The sequence below is a fragment of the Lampetra planeri genome, chromosome 8 (genome assembly GCF_965212315.1).
Source record: "Lampetra planeri chromosome 8, kcLamPlan1.2.h2, whole genome shotgun sequence".
NCBI lineage: Eukaryota > Metazoa > Chordata > Hyperoartia > Petromyzontiformes > Petromyzontidae > Lampetra > Lampetra planeri.
The window spans coordinates 13856799-13883427 of NC_136114.1; the positions used below are offsets into that span (position 1 = coordinate 13856799).

The 26629-nt window shown below is 42.4% G+C and overlaps 1 protein-coding gene and 1 long non-coding RNA gene across 3 annotated transcripts in view; one reads left to right on the forward strand and one right to left on the reverse strand.

The window, feature by feature from the left end:
• SSBP1 (single stranded DNA binding protein 1) overlaps window positions 1–9689 on the reverse strand; it is a 24047-nt gene extending 14358 nt beyond the window's left edge. Inside the window, exons 1-4 of one of the 2 annotated variants that reach the window (XM_078597117.1) lie at window positions 9567–9689; window positions 8614–8650; window positions 8000–8060; window positions 3316–3459 (exon numbers count right to left, since the gene is read on the reverse strand). In XM_078597117.1, coding sequence (XP_078453243.1) covers window positions 3316–3459; window positions 8000–8060; window positions 8614–8637 — 229 coding nt within the window. In that variant the 5' untranslated portion in view covers window positions 8638–8650; window positions 9567–9689. Of the gene's footprint in view, window positions 1–3315; window positions 3460–7999; window positions 8061–8613; window positions 8651–9323; window positions 9540–9566 lie in introns of those variants that run through there. The other variant, XM_078597118.1, reaches the window with a different exon arrangement.
• Window positions 9617–20845, forward strand: LOC144720378 (uncharacterized). Its single transcript, XR_013585748.1, has 4 exons — window positions 9617–9694; window positions 12164–12360; window positions 14123–14231; window positions 19696–20845. It is a non-coding gene; the product is annotated as an uncharacterized LOC144720378 (long non-coding RNA).
• The last annotated feature ends 5784 nt before the right edge of the window (window positions 20846–26629 follow it).

Sequence of the window (26629 nt, forward strand, 5' to 3'; positions counted from 1 at the left end):
AGCCATTTTTTTCACTCCCGATACGTGCGTCAAAACTGTGCGCATGAGAGTTAATTCTTTATGGTTCACGTAGATGATACGCTAATTATATATATTTTTTATACATTAAGGATAATGGAACAAGCCAGATGCTGAAGTAAATGAGACCGAACAAACAATACAGGCAGAAAATACGAGCCAGATTACAAACAAGACAGACAACACACAAACGAGTTGACATTACAAACAAGACGGACAATACTAATGTAACACAAAGTATACACTAGAGAGACAGTAAAAACAAGACAGTACCAATGAGATAAAAAAATAAGAAAACATTGAATCGAATCACGAACCCAAACATGACAATTCATATAATTTCTGGCGTAGTAAATCGTTACATGCCTGATGACAATACTCAGATGACAAATTCATCTGTCTCAACAGAGGTTATTAAAAAAAAAATCACCATTACTTTATTTCGCATACATGCATGTATATTATATCATCATAACCATGACCTACCCACTGCTGGATGAAGGCCACCCCTAGCTGTCACCACGGTTTTGCGATGCAACAAACCATGAAGGGGTCCTGCCCATAAGCTGATTAATCCCATTCATTTCTATTAAACAAGTAGAGAAATATTCTAGCCTGCCAATGTTCTCAGGAAATTAAGAGAGAAATAAATGTCAGCCAGGGTGCCAGCGTGACCGCAGCCGTCACACTTCGGTTGCCAAGGGACGGGGACCCATAGCGCCGGGCACACAGTATACTCCACGCTGCAGTTCATCACCAGCAGTTACAGCGGCACACTGATTTCTGCGGCAACTGCCCTAGACCCTGCGTGTGCGTCATACCCAGTGATATATTTACTGCATTAAAGATCCGAGTTGAGCGTTATTCCCTGAACCCAGTGACATTCCTTACAGGGAAGCCTTCAACGAGATTTCAATCACTTAACAACGAAGATTGAAAGCTTTATCCATTAGCCCTGTCTGTCGGTCTCATCTATCTATCCATAGCAGGAGGGCATAATAACTCTCATAAAGATGATGCAATATGAACCAAACGTAAGTATAAAGTTCTCCTGCTATTAGGGTATCATATTATTAAAAAAACAGCCATATTGAAAAAATAGGGTGCTCAAAACTCAGGAGACAGAGACCAGAGCAAAAAGAACTACGTGCAAGTATGCAAACACATAATTTTTTCTGATTGATCACTTCCGACAACAAAGGCACATTGGAAACATTTTTGTAATCCATGCATATGTGATTGTTTTCCTTACTTGTCTTAAAGGGCATGAATCCTAAAAGCCGTTGATATTTTCTAAATTTTTATTTTTGAAATTTTTCATTCCAGTACAAAGTTTGGTATAAAATGGCTCAGAAGCTATTTCTGTCTCCTTTGTCACGATATTTGTAACACAAGAATGACAGGTGCCTCCCCACCCTATATTACACGTGAACGCAGTCCTCGTACAATGAAGAACGTCCAAAATTATTTGGGATTCACAATTCGGTGAGCCGTCAACTAAACACTGACCAAACATGCAAATTGTTTCACTTTGAGAAATATTAAAAGTAATCGGTTCGTCCCGTCACTATGTTTGTACTGCAGTGATGGCAGCACTCTGACAGTGGCACACATGGCTAAATGTTTTTTTTGTCGGAGAGAGAGAAAATTGTTTCCATTGTTATACGAAGTCACTCATTTAGGGAAACAAAATGGATTGCATTTAAATTAAGGTTCGATTGTATAATTTAAATCTACCTCCAATTTTATGTGTATAAAACATTTCTTTAGTGGTATATGACATATAGCGGCCATCTAAAATGTGTGGAGGGAAGTCCCCCTCCACCCCAAACCATTTAGTTAGGCCTCTGCTCTGGTGCATCACTTTTGTACAATAGTTTTCTCTTGGACAGACCGGCTGACACCATGCAACAATCCTCATGGCCTCTCCCCCCCACTCCAGCAAATTAATGCACTTTGGCAATTAACAATTGAATAATTTTTATTTTCTTACTGTGCAGTAAACGCTAAAACCTCTCGTGGCTACAGGGGTAACGCAAACCCATTACATACCAAACACACAAAAAATGACCATCAATTACTTAATTCTTAATTGAATGCATGCATTGTGAGCTTAAAATCGAATGTAATTGATGCTTCATTACATCCCTAATAGGAACATGGAAATGTCGCTACTGGTGACTCAACCAAAAATAAAGGTAAGTATTTTCCAATCATACGATCCAGCAATGGGGCACTTTACATTTACTCAAATAATTAAATTTCAAATGCAACAACATCCAATCACATCTCAAGACTTAGAATTTTCACCTGCAACAAACATGTATTATTTTTGTAATCTAGATTCACTGTTTACGCTACAGCTAAATCGTAAAGAATTTGTATTCTGATCTCTCACAACCAATACATTGCTCCTAACAGAAAACCGATGCTGTTTCGGCCTTTGAGGTCTCTGGGTTGAGTCAACAATGGTGTCCTCCTCAATGTTGCGGTACTTTGTTCTGACAGCTCAGGCACTTGGAAACAAACGCTACAGGTTTAAGAACAGAACACATTTTTTGAGTTGCGTTTTTTTTTGCCGCTCCCTAACAACTCACAAAAGCCCCAGAAAAAATGTGGGCACTCAGGAAGGACTGACCTACCTCTCTAGGTGACCTTTTCTGCTGGGCTAACCTCACTTGTCTCCATACAAAGGCAAAGGTCAATTTTGTTGATGAACGCGACCGACGGTAATGGAGTGGTGACACGAAATGACCCTAACTTGTAATCAAGGGCCATTAACTGCATCATCATATTAATCTATGTGTGTGGGAGAATGATTTAACCCTCTGTCATTGATTATATGAACTGTCGTGATTCAGAATAAAAAAAAAAGCACTCATTTCCCTCTGCTATCCCCATAGTCTGAAAATCCCTTTTCCCAACGATTTACACTGTTGACTCTTTGCCCCTGTTTAAGTTGACTCTAGAATTTCCTTTTTTCCTCCTGATTGTCTCACAATGTGAAATAAATATACAAAATGTTCTGTACAGGGTGTTGAGATGTTGTCACAGTCGACGTAATATAAATATTAATTGCACTGTTATGATTCAGGGTAAAGATTGAATCAATAACTGATCATTCCTTGTCTAATTTTTATGAGGTCTTGTTTATTTTCCGCATTATTTATGGATCATTTGTACATTTCAGTTTGCTCCATTAGCCCAAAATACCAGTACCCTCAAAGGGTAGGGAGACCATCCTCCAGTAGTGGAATGACAAAAGGGCTGTAGATGTACACAACTCAATAAAGTCACCTGTATCAGTGTTGCTCGCCACTTCCTGGCCCTTCCACACCTCGTTGGTTGCCATGGAGAAGATGGTAACGGGGAAACGGCCTTCGGCTTGACGCACCATCGAGTCCTGGCCCACGCGGCCCAGCAGCTGCACTCGATTCAGGGCTAAATTCGACATCATAAGCAGCGTCAGAGAGAGGGGGGGAAGAATAAGAGCAAGAACCGTTAGTCGGTCATCTCGTAATTATGACTCAAGCAAAGAACATTTGGGTGGGTGAGTGGCGCAGTGGAGGGGTGAAGCAGTGGCACAGCGGTTTGTGAACTGCGTAATGCACCCGGGCAAACTGAGCTCGATGCCCAGCCATGGTTAGTAGGTGGCAAATCATATCTGAAATGATCCTGGGAACCCCCATGCTCTCCTTCACCAACCCACACTGACCATTATGATAGAGTATGCTTAAATAACCCGCATGACCAATGACCAACACAGCATTAGAGCTTCATCCAAGAGTGGATTGACAGTGGGCTGTACATGATGATTATAATTCTGAGAGCACAATCTGTTTCCAATGCAAAAGCAGACACGGCAACAGTAGAATGCTTGCGATATAATAAAACGCCAATAACAACCATTAGATTGTTTTGCAATTTTACAGTGGAACATTCTAACACAAACAAATAATGTGAGTTATAAACTAGGTAAGGCGAAAGGCAGCGACTGAAATCATTTACATTCAGAACATAACCAAACAGCACGGTAATGTAAGCATTCATGAAACTGCTAAAAACTTGAATAATACTGCCTGAAAAATCTTGGGTTCAAATCTGAGTTGCAGCTGCCTATAATAAAAATCAGGCTGGCGGTCCAATGCTTGTCACCAATCACTGCACAAAAAAATCCCGTTATGTGAAATGTAGTGTTTAAAATAACTTTGCATCTTCCAATAACGAAGACTAAAAAATGTTGATGTGATTATCACGTGACAAAACACCTCTAGCGAATGGCACGCAAGAGGTGCACCACCTCGTGTGAATTGTAGGGGACTCAAAGGAACCCAGAATCCGTTCTGCAACATCATATTCCCAAGGCCGTTCTGTATCCTGGGATGACAATTTGCAACGAGTATGGATAACATGGCATAGTTGAGTAACCTCAGAAGTAGGATATTGCCTTGCTTTCTGTGACTTCTCTGAATGCAAACGACTTTGTTATTGACGTGGCAACGAGAACAAAACTGGAATATAATTTTTAAAAAAATCAAATACCATGATTAAACATATAAGCAGCGTAATATCATGAAGCTTTGCACACACGCGTAATGGCTTATCGCACCATCGTTCACGGGCTCCCGCCAAGCTCAACCTGCTGTTACTAATGTGCAGGCAGGCACACCATCTTCGGTTTCGTGTGAATTATAAAATACCAGATGGCATTCATAAAGGGAGGCTGCCGTGCAATAAGAGTCGAAACAAAATTACGGGCATTACCTGTAATTACTAAATTACAAGATTGTACCACGCCACATGAAATGCTCAATGGAAACAGGCGACCCTTTTCTGAGATGACCTCCTCTGAAAATAAATGACTGGCCCTCAGCAATGCTGTGTAATATAATGATTGAGGTTTAGATTTATCGATGTGCATGGTTATCAAATACAAAGAAAGTAGGCGTGCACGATTCAACTCCCCCCCGCCCGTCCCAAATTTGGTTTGATTATGATTCTATTCAGGAATTGATTGAATTTCTCTTTTCATTTGTTTTGTATTCTCAAATTTATCTGGTTTACAGTTTTGCTTTCATTACGTGGCTTATATATATAAAAAAGCATTATGTTTAACGAAACAATGTATGGACATTGGCATATAATTTCACAATGTCGTTAGCAATGTACGAACATTAAGCTCATTTTTTAAATTGCACCACTTTGTCTATAATAATTACATGGACAAACCACATAAAATTGTCTACCCATTGACGCAAACTCAATTAAAGGTGTTCACTAAGGTGACAATAGACAAAGACTTGCTATTGTGTAGTGCTTGAAGCATGACTCATTACACCACAAGTGTGCACAGATTTCACATGGCCACAGCAAATAACACCACTATTGTGTACCGCTAGCGTACCATAATTGTAGAAGACACACTTGTTGTTTTTTCACAAATTATATTCCAATTGTGCTTTGAGTGTCATGTCAGGAGACGAATACATGTCCATTGTGAACTTTTGTAGCTAGAAGTGCTCAACCGTATCAGACAACAGCCTTGGATGATGGCGCGACAAAACTTCAGACGTCACAAAGATCCTTTTCAGTCACACGAGGACCCCACCATGTATATACATTTCAAATATTTTCTAGGCATCCAATAAAACTAAATATGCTCAAATGTATTTAAATATTTGATGGTTGTCGAATTTAGTTTGGATTTTTAAGTCATTGGTAAAAGCTGGCTCCATTTGAGAACCCAGTTTGACCATGGGTGGCTGAAATCCAGTTTTAAACACACATTCTCAAAGGCCCTGGCTTTGTATCTCTAGCTCCTGTACCACCCGGCCACTTCTTAGTTTCAGACGTGAGATTATACAAGTAAAGACAGTTTTACAAATTCAAGGGGCACTTAGCACGTTTGTGTGAAATTCCAATTGGAAGGTGTTTTGGGGCAAAAGTCCAAATACATTGAACTCAACTGGACAATTTATTTTCACACATGCCTTATATTCGTTGGTCACATAGCAAAAACTCACTTAGATGGCAAAGTTGTGTCAAGATGTGGTATTTTTTTTACCAAACCACATCCAAGGGCCCAAGCGGAGAGGTACTGAGCCTCACACTGAATGCCAAGAAAAAGGGGGTAATAATTCAACCCCACCCTAGCGATGCCATGAATTTTTGCAATTCACAGCAGGGTAAGTACTGGATGGTCAAACAACCCCCAAAACCGGAACTGACATTAGCACAGGAAGTGCTTCATCCAGCATTGGATTGCTAACTGAACATTCCTATTACTCTATTATTGTAGTCATCGAATTATTCATAAAGCTAGCAATAATTGTAATAATTGGAGTCATGATTCAATGAAAGAATCGATTATTGCCTTGTTTTGTCTCATTTGAATGTGCCTTGTTGATTGCTGTTGTTTGTATAGTTTGTTCACTCAAGTTGTGAATGTAACATTCACATATCACTAGCCTATGATTTGTGTAATCTGTGAATAGATTTTTACATGCAAGATTCAACAGATTTATCGTAAGCTTCGATTTCAATTACCAAAAACCATGCATTGTGTACCCCTAGTTTTTAGTTGCCTGGTGTAAAAGCACTGCCACCTTATGGAAGTCAGATAACATTGCACAAAATTACAACCATTACACTCAGCTGTAGACAATTTCTTCGAATGTGAGCGGCGGGGAAGTGGGGACCCAGGGTAAGGGAGAAATAGCACCAGGCTAGGGGGGCTACTTTACCCGGCTGACCGAGTTGGATGAACCGTCGGTCAGCGCTGTGGGAAGAGCCCGTTAGCCTGGAAGGCGTAGGGATTTCCCAGTACCATTTTCCCTGGGGAGAATTAGCTTAGCCAGTAACTTGTGTTAGGCCTTCCCAAAAGCTAGGCGAAATCCCTTTATAGTTCGTTTGGCGTCAGCCCCGACAAACTCTGCCTTCGTGTCGTGTTTCACACCTCAACACATGTAAAAAAATAAGTAGTGTCGTTTGTAAAAGTTTATTATTACATCCGAGGTTTAACATATCTCAAATGACCTAGGAATCGGGAAAATTAACTAGGTGGAAAAATTAAATTAGCCGAGGTAGAAACGGGATTGATCAGGAGAGCCATCAGCAATGACTAAACTTCTAATAAGTACAATAAATAACTCAAGTTTATTTGAGTAACTTCCTGAATCATTGGTAAAGGCCAGTACTGCCGTCATCTGCTGCGATTCATGATATTTTTTACAGCAGTGTCACGATTACAACTGTCTGAGCTTGGATGGAATCTCATGAGTGGATTAAACGTAAAGTTTGTATAATCGTGAAACCTGTTCATGAGGAGGACGTTGTTTGACAGGATGCGTACATATGTATCTGTCCTACTCATTTTTCAAGCAATTCCTATTTGAATAAACAGCAGATATTTGCATTAAACATTTTATTGTAAACTCTATAAATAGCTCTATCCCCCACAGAAAGCTGAATTTGATAATTAAAAGCCGTGCACCAATGTGGCAAAATACATTTTAATAAGTGCACATTGCCACGCATGAGAAAAATGTGGACCCAATTTTTTTTTAAAGAGCTGAAAATTATGCAGAGAAGCGTGGAGAGATGATGCATGCTTAGAATTCCAACCCAGACAAAGAAAGAACTCATGGATCAGGGGAAAAAAGCACATTCGAGACGTTGACTGTAAAGAAAAGTGGGTTTGGGTGGGACACAAAGGCCGGTGGATGAGACTGAATATGGAATGGCAGCCAAAGAAGGAGGACGCCTAATAGGACTACAAGCAGAGATGGTGTGACGAGATCAGCTGAAGTGCAGCAGATGGATGTTGGCATCACAAACCGAGAGATGCTCATAGTACGGAGAGGCTGTCATCCAGCAGTGGCTCGACCATGGCTGATGATAGCCATGGCCACAAAGCGAACTTGTGAGGTTCATAGTGCAGCGCGAGAACTACATTGCACCACTCACTGAATACATTACTCACATTTCTCCAGTTTTAACGCGGCAGCATCTCCAGCCTCACTCGTCATCAGCCCACGAGCAAGCTGCAATATAAAAACAACTTCTCTTGATGAGAGGCAGGTAACCTGGAGCCGAATTGTACACACGCACGTTGAACATTTTTCTTTAAAACGAATTTTTTTAAGAATTTGGAAGATAGGTGCACATTTGTGAAAAGGCCTTCTTTGACAGAAATTATCTACTCAATATATATCTGGCGAAAAGTTGGCATGCCTATTATAATATTCATGCGTATCATAATAATATTCACAAATCTGGCTGTGGCCTGATGATGCTAGTTGTAACTACTGGCGAAACGTAGTACTCGAATTGTAAATATTGTGGGTTTACTCTCCAACACACCGGTGTGCTGTACGAGTAACAAATTGGCATGTTTTATTTACGTGACAAACCTTACTAATTGGCTGTGTTGGGTGGTGGTGGGTTTAACGACACATTTATATTTACGAGATCTAACCCAAAAAAACAACATTATGGATATTGGTCGCGAAAGCCTCCGTGTTAAATTGATAATATTCAGATGTTACTTTGGTGGATTATCGGCAATATATTAAGACAAAATAGCAAATAAATAACCTTGAAAAGCGGTCTTCTGAACATCGTTCCACGATTTCTGCAGATAAAAACACACACAATGCTTGCTGTTAAACGATTGTAATGACTTTGCAGATTCCTATGAGAGTAATCATTTAAAATCTTGCCAATCAACTTCTGAACGTCTCACTCCACGCTGTCTAGCCATAGAGGGATTTGCTTGGGGTTACCCAGCACCAGTTCAGTTCTAACTCGCCACTGATGATAGCCGTGACTGCAAATCGAACTAGGATAGGCATGCCGATAGCGCAGTGCGCTAATCACTGTGCCACCGCTCCCCAGGAACACATATGCCTGGTCAAGCTACATCTGTACATAAGTCACACTTCACAAAGATTATAACACAAATAGCTCATGACACATGCAACGATTCGCGCTCGTTAACTCATACAGCCACTAGAGGTCGCTATATCCATAGCAATGATTAAACATCGATTACGTATTCAAATACAGTACTGTATATAAACGTTGATTCTTACGCGAGTGGACGAATACATATATCGTGATCTTTAAATAAACAAATATGTGAAATTATTAATATCGATCCCCGAGTGATTATTATCGTGACGTATGCCCAAATGCTTAAAAGTTGATCCTCGGACGAAAAATTCGGTCCCAACCACAACGCCACTGCAATAAACGCAACACTTTAACAAAAATCTGATATCAACGAGGAAACGGTTTTGCATTACCTGCATTCAAACCCCAAAGTAATAAACTTTAAAACAAATCAACTGCATCATCCCCACGTGGAAGTTTGCGGCTCGCCACGCATTGCACACACCCATCCCAGCCTTGCACACTCAACAAATCACTCGTCATCGAACCGTTCGCACGAGTTTAAACAACAACAGCAGCAGCAGCAGCAAGCGATGATGGTGATAATGATGGGATTGTACAAATACTGTGACGCCAACGTGTGTGAAGTTAACAACCTTGGAGGAGATTGCGCGGGAAGACGCCGGAAGTGACGCAGCGGAGCCCCGGATGTGACTCAGCTGAGCCCCGGAAGTGACGCAGCGGAGCCCCGGAAGTGACGTGGCGGCCGCGTCGCCACCCTGAGGTAAAGTTAATTTTTTTTTAAACAATTTTAAAAAATCTCATTTACAATTCACGTTCATTTAAATTACGCGAATTAAGTGCCGCTGAGTCGTCGTCGTCAACATCATCACCATCATAATCATTCGTGGTCAATCCACTACTGGATGGAAGCCTCAATCGTCATACGTCGCCATGCATCCATCACTCCCGCAATGTATCGACAGCAATAATCGATACGTGTGGATCGATTGTTGCTGTTGATGCATTGCGGGAGTTGATTTAAATGTGCTCCATCTCCACGGCGGTCACCCTCTGCGGTGTATTCATCTTCCGTTGGCTGCCGTTGAATAAATTATTACGGACATAGTAACCGGGAATTGTTTGACAATCCTACTGTGTTTGCCGGTGGTGAATAAACAACAAAGAATCTTATCCAAATTCGTCAATAATAACACTCTACATGCCTTAAGAGGATTACAAATATATATGATAGGCTACGCTTGACCATCGGCGACGTTTTCCCGAAACGTCTTCGTCGTTATTCTAGGCCACGTCACCGCCAAACCACAAACGTATTAATAAGTTGTCGACTTAATTACATCTAATTGTGAATGAGCTTTAATAACGTGAAGGGGGGGGGGGAGATTCATTCGTTATTTGCACAATCACACAAGAGCAGAGATCTCACCCGTGTGGTGTGGATACCACGCGTCTCAATGAAGGCGAGCCACTAGAGGTCGATAAAGTTAGTGTACTCAAGTTAATTGATTAGGTATAGCCCTGTGAGCCATTCGGCTCTTGAATCGGGTGCAACCGCAAAAAACCAAAAACAAAAACATGAACAAGAAAACATCTTAAAGTGACTATGTGACTGTGTGCAAACAGAAAATCCAAGAAAAGACCGCAAAATATTGCAGAAAAAGCACCGTACACCAACGCTGCAAAAATCCCAGTGGGATGCAAGTCAAACAACAACAACCACAAGACAACTTAGATTATAGCCATCAGTCTTACTCCATACTACAACAAACAAACATGGCCAAACCAAAAAACTTGCCGAAATCACCAAAATAAAGCCATGAAAGCAATGTAACAGTGATCATCGGAACTGACGGAATTTTCACAATAAACGACGTCAACAACATGTACCATCACCAAACCCTGTAGCCATAGCTGGCTGCAGGGTTTTGGTAGTACTCAACACGTAACAGTACATTTTGATTCTATTAACTTTTGAGTTATTCCTCCTGTTTTTTTTTATAAAGCCAGGTAACCACCGAAATTGATGTTAGTGGCCGTCCATAAATGACGTCACGCACCTAGGAGGAGGGGGGGTTTAAGGAAGGTGACGTCACATAAAAATGCGCAACTTTAAATAAATATAGACAACACGTTCTACTTAATTAAATAAACGTTTTAATAAATGTTTTCTCCTACAACATCAGAGTGCAGCGCCACATTAAATACGCACTACAATGACAATAGTTTAAAGCGATTTGAAGCATGTTTTATATTTTTTTGGGGGGGGGGGGGGGGCAGAGCTCTGTGACGTCATATTTGAGGGGGGGTCTGACTTTTTGTGACGCTGTGTGACGAAGGAGGGGGGGGGTAAAAAATTGTCCAAAATCGTGTGACGTCATTTATGGACGGCCCCTTTGTTTTGATTCTGTATTGTCTCGTTTTGTCCTGTCGCGTCTGCTCCGTTTGTACTGCCTTGCTCTCCACGCAATGTCTTGTTCTGTAATGCCAATCGCATGCCTGTCAAAGCTTTGTCAGTGCCTACATTATTACAGACCAATTCGGACCTTATTGGTCACCCCGTGCCCCTTATAAATCTCAACGTCCATTCTACAAAGTCCCATCACAAGGGAGGAAAACAAACAAACAGACAGTTATTATTTTGTGCCCGTATTGAAACACCGTATGGACTTGAAAACTCAATTTCCTTGCACAAGAATACGGGTAAACCGTATGGGTTGAGAGGTATGCAATCGTGTTCTGTCTTTGTACATATATACGCACCAACTCATCTGCAGTGTCTCATTAGTACCATATTCCAAACGTGAACTTAAAATGCATAAAGTATCTACGAATTAAGTGAAACATTTTTGGCGCACAATCACATTAATTTACCATGAGTATAAATACATTTTAATCTGTTAATCCTTACATGCCTACTCAATAATGAATTTTCATTCGAGCTATTCCCTTCACCAACCAGTACAATACTCGCCCATTCATTGACCCTAACCCTGGCTAGCTAGCAACCCAGGCATTAGTTACAGCCCTACTGCAATGACCATAACCATAATCAAAGCCACGCAGCCGCTACACACTAGCCCTCTTACTCCCAGCCATCTGTTATGGCCCTCTCGCTGACCATAACCATAACCAACCAGCCGCTAGCACACTAGCCCCCTGCGCTAACTCTACCAAACCCCTAATCCCACATTCACTTGGACTACTTTCACAATTGCTCTTCTCTTTTCAGGTTTCTTCACGCGTTGAAACCCCCTTGATTCAGGGGCCCATGGGGACGGCCGGTGGAGGCAGGCGGGCCCTCCCGGGCTGGATGGTCACGGGTCCTGATGCCCCAGAACACGTTGGCAAGCAAGGATCGAACCCTGCCGGCAGGGGTATGCAGACGGCCTCCGGCTCAAAAGGCACGGCACGGAAAGGCAAGACGAGGTTTGCCATTACAGTGATATGCATGTTGTGACGACAATGATGTTCATCATAATTATGATTATAATCAGCCACTATCAATCCATTGCTGCATGAAGACCTCCCCAAACCAGCACCATCTCTAAGTCTTAAAATGCAACAATCCATCCAGCGCCTGCATATAAGTTGACAAGTTGACTCCAGTGGAGGTATTTTCAGGCATATGCTCGTATTTGGCTGACACTCCGTCATTTGTCTTAACCATTGGCCATTAACCCTTCAAGTGGCATGTCCTGCCTGTCCAATCTCACTTAAAAGCAGTGTGGACAACGATTTCATGAGTCCCAAGAGTGTGCTGCTTTCGGGTATTTGTAAAATATTGTAAATAGTGTTACGTTCGGGAGAAAATTGTAGTATGGATATCTTCATATATATAAAAGGCTGTAAATATGTGTGTCTGTTCAAAATGTTGCCATGTGGGTACTTTCCAGACTGTACACCATGCAAAAATTATAAAAATACACTTTTGTGTTTTTTGGGGGGGGGAGCTCAATAATGCATTTTTTTACACGGAAAGTGAGCTGTGACGTCACATCTGTCACGTGACCCGCGCATGTGGAAGCGTAACGCATTGTAGTGTAGTGGTTAGCGCGCTGCGCTACGAACCCGGCGACTCGAGTTCGATTCCCGCTCACGGCCACCACCTGTGACGATTATTTGAACCGGTCCTTGGCCTCCCCTAGGTCGACTCAGCCTCAAATGAGCAACTGGTGTGGTGTGCGAACATCGCCACTGGGGAGACAAAAGCGGCCGGGCGTGGTGAATCCAAGTCCCGGGTGAAGCCGGGTAGTAAAGCTAGTGGTATAAAAGGGGAAAACGATCAAAGGCCCGTACAGATAGATTCACAGCCATGCTTGCTGTACAGTATTGCCATTTGCTGGCCACCCCACAGCACAGAGGGTTTGTGAGGTTTACAAATCTACATGATCCACCAAACATTGCCATAATAGTGCTATGGATTATTACTTAATCTCGATGATTATGTGATTGGTTGCATTTGGTCGGTTACACCGGTGGCTACAGACTTTTTTACTAAACCATTTCCTTCACACGGTCTTCGTCTATAACGCAAAGTGGTAAAACAACATGATAGTGCATCACATAACAACTTGTTTCCAGAATCGAGCAAGGTTATGGGAACTTGGTAAAAGAGATAATAAGGCATTCTGCAGAATGAAGTAGTGGGAGCCAAAAAAATTAAAGAAAACTGTGTCCTGAGATTTGGTGATTGAACACAGTATGCATGACAGAAAACAGTCCGCCAAATAAAATTAGTCCATCCCATTAGCAGAGGTATCAGGGTGTGAAGTCCATATGCATAACGACCATGGTAGTAGCAATACATAGTGAAAAGAAAGCGATTGAATAATAATGGTGAGTGACTGGATAGAAGCATTGAGTTCAGCAGCATCAATTAACCAAAACACTTTAGATGGTTCTTTATCCAGCAGTCAGATATGAACTAGGAGTTTACCCCAGATATGATATTACTTCAATATTGGCCACTTGTGCTTTATACAGCACCAGAAACTGTTCAGAAATGTCAGTCTGGTTGTATACAAATGCCTGGCTACATGAATAATAGTTTTCATTTATGTTTGTCTGGTTATTTTAATTGTGTGTGGCTCTTTGTATACCTGAGTGGTTGAATGCATAATTGTACCGATGTCTGGTTGTTATGTTTGTTTAGCAACCACTGAGGTTGCTTATAATCCTTTTTTGTCAGGACATCCAGGAAATCATTCTCCAAGCTCAAAGGTGGCCCTGGTCAACCCATCTACTGCATGAGCGAGTCAGAGCTGCTCCACACGGCCCTGCAGTTCCTCCCTGACATTGTGAGCTCAGGGCCAACAGGGAAAACATAAGTATACAACCTTGTACACATACCCATGTGCATATTTTACTGGCAATGGTTTCAGATGTGGATTTAATTGTCATTTTAAAATGCTGTTGCTGACCAGACACATAAGCAGAAGGGAGTGGCTTCAGAAATGTTTCCACTGCCATACTGTGGTACTGTGGTTCCAACAGCATGCACAGTCTTCATTAGGGGTACTTAGGTTCCTACCCAGTGCATCGGCTGCCATTGTAAATGTATCGGTGGCCAATTTCAGTCAGCCAGAAGCATTATGTGATGAAACACACCATCCAGAACTCTTAACTAGAATTTTTTTAATCATCATTGTTTACAATTTTCAAATTTTATTTTGAGTATTAATGTGATGGCGCTTTGAGTGGCAGATTTATGCTAGAAACGTGCCACGTATGTGTACAAATATAAAATTGACTTTACAATAGGAGGCCAATCAGATAAAACTCTTGACGTCACCAGGCTGACCTACCATTAATGACAGTCAAAAAATAAAACACATTTGGTGGATTAAAAGATAAAACAGCATCATCATTGGCTCCATATTATCAGCCAGCGATAGTAAAATTATTTGAGGCTGTGTCTAGTCACGTGACATTTGTGACTTTTATTGATCAACAATACCTTTAAAATTGAAATCGTTACATTTGGTAGCACCCAAAAACCCCTGATGAAGATTGCACAGGTTGTGTGTACTGCAGTCTGGCAATCAAAACATTGTGGATAAAGAGCCTGAGGTGGCTCCTCCTGCTTAGTAGTAGCGTTTTAGTGTAGCTATAACATTGTTTTGTTAGTAATTCACTATAATTTTAATCTCATAAATATGGAGTAAGTTATAAGACCTTATAATAATTAATTAATTCACATATGACTGGGCACTGGCCAAAATTAGGTTTCCAATGTACAGTATTTACAATTTTACAAATAAAAAACAATAGTATAAATGTTACTAGTCCACACTCTCCTGTTAGATTTGACTGATCATATTATTCCTCAATAATTTAAAGAGGGAAGCAGATAATTTAATGTTTAGTTTTATATGGCATCATTCATGCAAATTACATTGCACAATCACTAAGGGACCACAGACAAGCAGGAAGGCAGCCAGGCAATGAGCCTGTGCCAAAAATTGCTCAAGTCCTTTATATATTAACATATTTTCATCCAATTCATGAGTGATTACATGTTGGAGGAAACCGGGGCACCCAGAGAAAACCTACATGCATGCAGGCAAAACTCTATCCCATACAGAAGGGACAGATGATACTCTTAGGTTTTTTCGGTAAAGTCACGTAGGTAAGAATAAATAATACAAATAATAGAAATAATAATAGAAATAAAATTATAAATCACGACGTTTCGGAGGCAATACTTCTTCTTTAGTGCTGCCTAAAGGCGTGTGCGACTTCACGATGATATTGGTCCCGGTCTAGCACGGCGTGTAGAGTTTGTGCTGTTGTTAATTGTAGCCATGTTTTGATGTTACACAAGTCTCCGTTATCAGGTGGGACCGTCACAGCTTGATTTACTGTATCGTGATTTATAATTTTATTTATATTATTATTTTTATTATTTATTCTTACCTACGCGACTTTACCGAAAAAACCTAAGAGTATGAATCCTTGCAGTCACGAAAGCTTCAAATCTGGGACAGATGATATTTGTCCGCACTTTTCTGTACCACCAATTCCAAGCCAGGATGTGGCACCTCAACACCCACGGGAACGGAGTTTAGCAACATTTGTGTGATCTTTTAACAGGTTAAAGTGCAGGATAATAGTGCGATGAACTGCGGCGTTCAATCTTTCAACAGGAAATATATGAGAAGTACTCTCACATGTATTCGGGCCAAGGCTTGCATTGGAGTTTACGAGCTAAGTGCCGTTATAGGACGTGAGGGTCCGTGATATCTCAAGCGGCAGCATTTGCTGATTAGGGTCACCGTTCCCAAATAATAAAGGGGCATAAAACCCTTCCAAGGTGCATTGCTTCATTTTAACCTTTTGTCAGCATTTGATTTTAAGTACTGAACCGATGCTTTAAAAAATGCCAAGAATCTTGCTGCTGTCTTATTCACAAACTTCAGATACACAAAGACAAATAATCTGTCTGGTGACGAAACAAATGTTCCTGAGTTTCCAATGCTGATGAGGACAGAATAATGTCCAATATGCAGTGGCACTTTTTTTTATCTTTTAAAATGTATTGTTCCATATCTCTGTACTCGTAATCTTTGGCACACCACCCCAGGGGTGACTAATTGTCTGTAAAACTTAACAGAAATCTAGGGGAAGGCTGTGTGTGATTACGTAGCTAAGACAAATGTCACTTCCAATGGCAAATTAAAACATGAATAATTTAAAATCAAGTCTTTAAAAACAGTGTTATTTATTTAAATTATTGCAGTTTGTGTTTTTTTCTCAATTTGTAGGTTTAAGGACTGTCATCTCTTTTTTTTATCAAAATTTTTGCAGTGGATGGAAAAACACGAAGGCAAAATAAGAAAATTACGCTCGAAAATTTGATTGATTTCTTAGCATAGAATGGAGGCGAAGTTGAAGAGTGTAACATGTATTTATCGGTAACGAGCAGATCGTAATAGAAATAGCAAACGTGTAAAAGATGCAAATGAGCTTGGAATAATCTATTTTTATTTATTTTTGCTAGCACAGTTAATCCACAGCCTGGATAATCACCTGGATAAATCAGAGTTAAGTACATATTTGCCCCTTTTTATCTTTAGATTCTAGTTTTGCAGAACTTGTTTTACTTTTTATGATTATAAAGTGCCATGAAAGTTCGTTGTGGAAGATGTACATTATCTAGATGTTATTTACTGTTATATTGTAATAACATGTTTATCATATAACAATCGGTTTTACCTTTTCTGGCAATAAAACAGGTGTCAAGATGTTAAAACACCAAACGGAATTCTTATTCAAGGAATCCGGTCTGCATGAACCACACGTACTTGTGGTGAACATGCAAACATCAAGACACCTGTTTTATTCCACCATTGGAACCTCATTTGCCAGTAGCAAAATATGATAATTGTTTTTTTACCCTTTTATCTGGCAACAAAACTGACACTTTTTTTTGCATTGACCACAATACCTGCGGTCGGAATGCAAATAAAAAGCACAACTCTGATAATGTATGCACTGTCCTTGAAATTGATTAGTCCTCACCCGAGACATCTGGTCCAACACCATGTGAGACGAGGCTCTAAGAAAAGCTGTCTTGGGTGCGGACCAATCAATTTCAAGGACAGTGCATACATTATCAGAGTTGTGTTTTTTTTTGCATTCCGACCGCAGGTATTGTGGTCAATGCAAACATGACTCCTTGTAAAAAAAGGTGTCAGTTTTGTTGCCAGATAAAAGGGTAAAAAAACTATCACCTGTTTTATTACCAGAAAAGATAAAACCTATTGTTATATTTTAATACTGGCAAGAAAGGTCCCATATTGGAGATGTTTATCAATTCACTGCTGAATGAAAGCCTCCCAAACAACCTTTTTTTGACCATACTTCGTCATGTGAGTCAGTGCAGGTTGTGGGGGGTATTTCCAGGACCAGCTCAGATATCTCCGGCCACTGATGTTAGCCATGGCTGGGAATCAAACTCAGGTCACGGTGTTCCTAGAGTACGATGCTAACCACTGCCACCACTCCATTATAGCTATTATAGAATACAAAATGGTAGACAAATCAGTTAAAAAAATATTAAAATACGGTGCCAGAGAGGGATATTAAAATGGTCACTGAAATGTTTTTGTATAATCCACTTATGCCAATTTTGCTGAAAACTCAAAGCACAAATCTGTTCATTGTGTTCACAAATTCCCAGTACATTTAATCGCAAAATCAAATGTTATCAATATATATCCCAATACCATTATCAATAACCTTTTTCAGCCATGGATAGCTGAAACCCCACCAACTTCAAGTGTCAACCAAAATAACAAGAAGACCCATTTTTTTCAAATTCGGTAAAAAAAAGGCATTATTTCAAGAGCCTCATTCCATGTGAATACGAGACGGTGGCCCTTAATAAATAACGCCACGAAGCAGTCCTTAAAGGGCCGCATGCACCTCCGCAGCTGCAGGCTGCCGACCCCTGCTTTCGGTGCAGTTGCATTTAGAAGAGAACGATGACCCAAAGGGGTTGCTGGTCCTTTATTGAGTCCTGTGTACTTTACAGCTGAAGGCTGCTTGCTTAAACAGCACCACAGGAGCATATGAATCACTCTTGTGTTACAGCAGGTTGCTTGTTTGTATGTATGTGTGCTGTGTCACCAGTTAATAATTGGTAAAAGTCGTTGACCCAACTTTAATACATGCCTTCTTCCTTTCAAAATAGCCCAGTGTTGTGTGGGTTTGTTTGTTCATGGTAATATTTGTGTACATTCTCAATTTCAATCAGATGAGGCAATATAGACATCACGTCAATTTTTCAAGGCAGACCTGGATTACAAGGCAATTGCAAATACACAAATTTGAAAAGTCGCGTAAAATTGGCATCAACAAATCTCTTAAGGTTGTAAAAAAAACTCGTGACATAGGTGAAACATAACAACACTTGAGGTAGGAACAATCATCAAATATATTTGGAACCCAATTTTCCAAGGAATTTCCGATTGAGAGGGAACAGACTTTAACAGAAGAAGATATACCGTGTTGTTCCGGGGATTGTGAACCTACATGCATGAAGGAACATTCTGAGAATGTAGTTTTAATTATTGTGATGTGAACATTTAATTTTGAGGATAATCTTAGATTGGAAGGTTTTGAGTCAGATGTGAGCAAAACAGATAAATGTAATGGCAGATCCTTAGTAAATGTTGTCAAGATGAACTTAAACCAATGTGGTTCCAATCGTAAAAATAGTAGTGGGCAGCCAGATTTGAAATAAAGATCACATGCAGTACATGGAAAGAGTGGAGCGTACATTATAGTGATGTTCAAGAAAGGCTTGAAAGCTGAAATTTGGCATGATTGTTGTCAAGTTTCCATATATTTAGGGGAAAAATATATAAATTAACTGCGCGTACACATTGATATTCCGTGGCTTATAAATACTCTTTACAAAGAACGCTGGATTAAAGCCAAGGACTCGTCACAACGTGTACTGGAGTATATATTTAGGAACAGTGACATGTTGAAGAATTACCCTTCAGAAAATGTTAATAGTAGTCTTACATTAACCGATTAATATTCATTTCATTTGTATAGCTTGCAAACACCAAAGCATGTCAAGACTGTCCATAAAAACTCACTTAAACAGAATTGATATGGTTCATAAATCTGAGACTATTGCCTAAATCGGTAGGACGAGCAAGTATTCTATCGCTCAGCTGCAGAGTTTTTGGGTGATGGGTTCAATGTCTCTGTTGTAACACTTGCCGATTTGTGCTGTGACCATTACAGTCGGACACGGACAGCAAGGAGGCTATTGCAGTGACTGCTACGGGGACCGAGGAGAGAAAAGGACCGAAGCTGACCACCACCGTGGAATATTGGCCGAGCGAGTCTCAAGTACTGCTTGGGGGGACAATGTCCCCCCATGGACGAGTCGCCAGGCCCTCTCTCTCGAGTGAGATCAGTGGGCTACGATGCTCCAATGCCACTCGGCCTAGAGAGGACTCTGTGGGGGATGACGGCATGAATGTTCTCAAGGAAATATTTTTCAAGAAATGAACTGAAAGCATTGTCTGCACTACATGATCTGCGTGTTGTCACAATGAACAGCTGTGATATTTCTCGAGCCCAACCCTTGGTGTCTGGAGGAAGGAGCAGGGCCTAAAGAGAAAGAAGCAGTGCCTAAAGAAGAAGTGGTGGGTCCTAACAAGAAAAGACTCAAGAGCCAAAAGAGGAAGAAACGGGGCTGAATCACAAAGTGGAGGAGGATGGTTGTGGTCACAGAGATTAAAGAGTTGTGGCCTAAAGAGGAAGGGGAGGGACCTACAGAGGTTCAACTTTCCCGTTGATTTCATAAAAGCATAGATTAAATAAGTGCAACAGGCAGCATACCTTTAGTACCCCATATGCAGCGACAGGTAAACTAGTATAATTTGATTATACCACGCAGACCTCACTTAGCGCTACCTCGTTGAACGTGGATTCATTATAGCGCTCTTTGTCCCGGGGACATTTTTTTTTTACAAAAATTGATAAAATCTAAAAAGCACTTACGAGTGAGAACATGCAATGCCGAGGAAACGCACCCGCCACCACCTGTGTTTACGTTCGCTCAGCCAATGAGTGCGACAAACGCTCTGAGCTCACCAGTTTAAAAAAACACACCTGCCCGCCGACGTGTTCACTCTGCCTTGGTCTCTGTCCTATTTTTTTGCGTGTTTTATGAGTATTTTAGACCCATAATGTCTGGAAAAGGCCTGCAAATGTTAATGTTGGAAATGTGACCAAGGTGTCAAGGAATCCCTTAGGATGTTAAAATGCAAGTGATAAGGCGGGTAGAGGGGGTGTCAGGTGGGTGTGGGTCGTGAGCGATGGGTGGATGTACTCGTGAATACAGTTCATACTACTGATGTTATTATATTAAAATATATTTACGAAATGTTTACCATCTCTATTATTATTTGCGTTATTACCGATATCCGAATGAAGCCCTCATATGTTGCTCATACGTAAGAAATAACGTCGGGAACTCGTCATATATATGCACACTGCTTTAATGACCCCTTTTAGCAATGGTTGATTTAGCTGTCACTTCTCCATGAATGGCATATTGAGCACTAAGCGAGGTCTAAGTGTAATAATTAACAGCGCGTTATCAATCCACTGGCTGGAAAAAAAGTGCCGTAGTTGTATCCATCCTAGGGATTTTGCAGGAAAGTTTTATTTGGATAAAAAAAACCCACCTGTATTTATGCAGAATAAAATAGCATATCCTGAGTCTGGCAAAGTATCTATAGGTTAGTATCTGTGTTGAATCACATTTTTTATTTTACCAGGCAAGGCCCCACTGAGCTATATAGCTCTTTTTCAGAAGCATTCTGGCCACAAATGATAGTTCAACGAAGTGGCTTATTACGTGGGAATTTATAGCAGCAAAATTCTCTAAACGCATGTTTATAAATGTGAAGGGAAACACCGGAGGACCCGAACACAAATCTACACAACCCACGGGGAGAACATGCAAACTCCAAATATTGAAGCGTCAGGGTTGGGATCGAGCCCACGACCTGCTGTATACGAGGCGAGGTCGTTAACATCTCGCCACTGTGTCGCACCTCGCCACCGCATGCACAGGTAATGACGTCACCGCCGTTGCATTAGATAAAAAAAAACATGCTATGTGACACTTTTTGTGCTAATTCACCACATCCCCCTTTTTTCACAAAACCACAGCGTTGCGTGTTGCGAATTTTTAATATACAAATCGCTTTCTCGGCCGTCCAATGCTTTACCCCAAGTTAGTGTAAGCTTAGAAGATTCGAGACGCTTTTTATAGCGCTATTCCGTTGCACTTTCAATAGTGCTGTTTCTTGCTGGCCGCTGAGCGTTTTCGGCCTGTGCTCAGAAAACATTGTTTTTTGTTACATACCCCCCATCCACCTATGATGATGATGTTGAGGGCGAATATTATTGTACAGTAAATGCCACCGTATTATAATTCTGAATTCATTACCCGCGGTGGAAAATGCTGCAGACTAATCAACTTCACCGCGACACCACGCCGCTACGTTGCCTTGGGTGTTAGGCTAATACCCCCCGACCCGCCTCGATTGCCGTGAAATCCCAGCTTCTTAATTTTTGCAAAAGAACAAAACAAAATCCATTTTAATTACCGTCACAAGGTGGAGAAATCTCGTGCGCGTGTGTGTGAGTGAGCAGGAGAATTGGCGAGCGTTCACGCTCACTCACAAAGGTCCATTCATCACTGCCTGAGCTCGGAACACCAAATGCTGACCTAGGCGTGTTCAGGGTTATCGATTATATTCGATTCTTAAGCCGATGATAGCTTTGTGGGCGTGATTATTAGCGCTAGATTGCAGGCCCAGTTGCTAGTGATATCTGTACAACTGGTTCTAGGCCCCACCATTTCATTTGACCAGCGTGGTGAAGTATGGTCAGTCAACCAACATGGCATGGGAATGCCTTCATCCGGCAGTGGACTGACAATGTTTGTAAAAACAAGATAAATTAATAATGGTACAAAGCAAGCAGGCAGTCCAAGCGAGAGATACGACACAATCGAGCAATAGAGACGGAACAGGACGTGCCAGACGGACAAACGAACGAGACGGTACAAACCAGACGGATAACACTGGTCAACACACTTTTTCTGGCATAAGGTATTCCAACGGTTTTAATGTAATTTTGGAGTGCTGATTCCAAATCTGGCATCAGTTTTTGTCTATCACATCAGGTTTTTGAGATATCAAATATGGCATTTTCAATACAAACTGCAGCAGAAGAAAAATATTAAATAAATGTGGATATCTACATAAAATTATATTATAAACACACTATCATAAAAATACAGCACCATATTTTAACACTAAAGCAGTCACTGACTCGCAACAACTTGCAATCATAAGTGACAAGAGTTAATTTCGGGTAAAATCAATGAAAATGGGGTATGCCGATAGCATAAAAATGAGATGTGATAGAGCAAATCTGAGGTCAGATTTGGAATCAGCACCCTGAAATTAGTCTAAAACAGTTGCAAAAGTCCAGGCCAGAAAAAATGTTTTTTGTTGTTGACCAGTGAAATTCAATTTGAGATGGAGTGAGACGCGAGAAACCAGATCGGCAACACAAACGAGTCGCGGCGTACGAGAAGACGGCAACAATAATAGAGACATCGCGTGCGGGACAGGGGGACAAACGGCACACAGCGCAACGGAGGCGCGTGCAATATTCAAATATGCTTAAAATGCCCCCCCCCCCCCCAATATATTGCTATAAAATAGATTTATGTTAATATGATTGTGGTTATGGTTGTACTTTATGAATCCCTAATCTCTGCCATTTCATACAATGAAACAAGGAATGGTAAAGAAGAAAAACAGAGCAATGTAATACAATACACTAATAGACATTATTGTTAAAAATAAATAAAAAGTCTATTCTATATGTTAGTGCATTTTTTAATATTTTAGGCAGGAAATGAGTTTTAACATGTAGATGTTTTTTTTCTGGGGGGGGGGGGGGGGGCCCAGACCCCCTGGAAGATTTGCCCCCCCTCCCCCCCAATGTTGACTCCATGGCCACGGCCTTGAATTGAGACGCAACAAAAGAAAAACCGATCACGGATTCGAATCACCACTATACAGTAATCGTGAAATATTTAATTCGGTTTCCGCGACCAGGCAATGATATTATGTGAATCATCATGATGTCATGATGCGAATCATGATGTCGTGAATAATTGCAAGCACATCACTGGAATGACATTGAATTTATACCCCAAAGGTGACAGCTTCGAAAGCATAAAAGAACAACAACAACACAACAGGACTGACAGCATGCTTCGCATGTCAATACGACACCACCATTCTTACGCGCACTCTACGCTCACACACAAACACACACAGACACCGACACCGTTTCGTCTTGACAGCCAGCGCAGACGACAGTCGAACAACAATGAATGACCGCCAGCACACACAAACAACAACAGCCGACCAAAGGCAACACGGGGGGAGGGGTGGCTGTATCGTATGCACCGAATTATAAGACGCACTCCCCCCTCCCAGTGTTTTAAAAGTAACATTTGGGGGTGCGTCTGATACTCCGTCTGACGGGGAGCGGTGGTGTAGCGGTTAGCGCGCTGCGCTACGAACCTGGCCATCCGGATTCGATTATTTGAACCGGTCCCGGGCCTCCCCTAGGTCGACTCAGCCTCAAATGAGTACTCGGTGCGGTGTGTAAACATCGCCACTGGGGAGACAAAGGCAGCCGGGCGTGGTGCTGGCCACCCACCCCCTCGTGTGCCGTGCCGGCCTTCGCTCACGGTACTTGCCCCAACAGTCTGCTGATGCTATAGGGGGGGTCTTTGTCTTGTGTGTGTGTGTAAGACCAGATTTGTTACGTTCACACGTTTGGGGTGCGTCTTATTTTCCGGAGCGTCTTATAATCCGGGGGAAATACGGTACAGTACTGGTAAGTTGGGAAACAGAAGCGAAGTGGGGAGGGAGGGAGGGGTGTGAAAAGGGATGTGGTTATGTGGGAAGCTGCATGCGGGTCGCCATGTATATTAACATAACCTCGCGAGAGAGAGAGGAGGGCTTGGTGCTGGTGCTGGGAAGATCCGTGGCTCTCTGCAGCCTCCTCCCACATTTCAACCGCCGCTCTCCCTGCCACGCCAAGCCGAGAGAACGGCGGGAGGGGTGGGACGATCGTCAGACGAAGCCAAGCCGACCCCCAAAACATCCTCCACCCCTCCTGCTCCTCCTGCCCCTGCGAACTCACTCCTCCCATTCATCGTCCCGCCACTCGGCTGGAGCGCACGCGGCGCTTCGCTCCTCCCCAGGGCCGAGTCGCTCCGCGCGTCTCTTCATCCTCCAGTCACTCCGCGCGTCTCTTCATCCTCCAGTCACTCTGTGCGTCTCTTCATCCACCAGTCACTCTGCGTGTCTCTTCATCCACCAGTCACTCTGTGTGTCTCTTCATCCACCAGTCACTCTGCGTGTCTCTTCATCCACCAGTCACTCTGTGTGTCTCTTCATCCACCAGTCACTCTGTGTGTCTCTTCATCCACCAGTCACTCTGCGTGTCTCTTCATCCACCAGTCACTCTGTGCGTCTCTTCATCCACCAGTCACTCTGCGTGTCTCTTCATCCACCAGTCACTCCGTGTGTCTCTTCATCCACCAGTCACTCTGTGTGTCTCTTCATCCACCAGTCACTCTGCGCGTCTCTTCATCCACCAGTCACTCTGTGTGTCTCTTTATCCACCAGTCACTCTGCGTGTCTCTTCATCCACCAGTCACTCTGTGTGTCTCTTCATCCACCAGTCACTCTGTGTGTCTCTTCATCCACCAGTCACTCCGTGTGTCTCTTCATCCACCAGTCACTCTGTGTGTCTCTTCATCCACCAGTCACTCTGCGCGTCTCTTCATCCACCAGTCACTCTGTGTGTCTCTTTATCCACCAGTCACTCTGCGTGTCTCTTCATCCACCAGTCACTCTGTGTGTCTCTTCATCCACCAGTCACTCCGTGTGTCTCTTCATCCACCAGTCACTCTGTGCGTCTCTTCATCCACCAGTCACTCTGTGTGTCTCTTCATCCACCAGTCACTCTGCGTGTCTCTTCATCCACCAGTCACTCTGTGCGTCTCTTCATCCACCAGTCACTCCGTGTGTCTCTTCATCCACCAGTCACTCTGTGTGTCTCTTCATCCACCAGTCACTCTGCGCGTCTCTTCATCCACCAGTCACTCTGTGTGTCTCTTTATCCACCAGTCACTCTGCGTGTCTCTTCATCCACCAGTCACTCTGTGTGTCTCTTCATCCACCAGTCACTCTGTGTGTCTCTTCATCCACCAGTCACTCCGTGTGTCTCTTCATCCACCAGTCACTCTGTGTGTCTCTTCATCCACCAGTCACTCTGCGCGTCTCTTCATCCACCAGTCACTCTGTGTGTCTCTTTATCCACCAGTCACTCTGCGTGTCTCTTCATCCACCAGTCACTCTGTGTGTCTCTTCATCCACCAGTCACTCCGTGTGTCTCTTCATCCACCAGTCACTCTGTGCGTCTCTTCATCCACCAGTCACTCTGTGTGTCTCTTCATCCACCAGTCACTCTGCGTGTCTCTTCATCCACCAGTCACTCTGTGCGTCTCTTCATCCACCAGTCACTCTGCGCGTCTCTTCATCCACCAGTCACTCTGTGCGTCTCTTCATCCACCAGTCACTCTGTGTGTCTCTTCATCCACCAGTCACTCTGCGCGTCTCTTCATCCACCAGTCACTCTGCGCGTCTCTTCATCCACCAGTCACTCTGTGCGTCTCTTCATCCACCAGTCACTCTGTGTGTCTCTTCATCCACCAGTCACTCTGCGCGTCTCTTCATCCACCAGTCACTCTGCGCGTCTCTTCATCCACCAGTCACTTTGTGTGTCTCTTCATCCACCAGTCACTCTGTGTGTCTCTTCATCCACCAGTCACTCTGCGCGTCTCTTCATCCACCAGTCACTCTGCGCGTCTCTTCATCCACCAGTCACTTTGTGTGTCTCTTCATCCACCAGTCACTCTGTGTGTCTCTTCATCCACCAGTCACTCTGTGTGTCTCTTCATCCACCAGTCACTCTGCGCGTCTCTTCATCCACCAGTCACTTTGTGTGTCTCTTCATCCACCAGTCACTCTGTGTGTCTCTTCATCCACCAGTCACT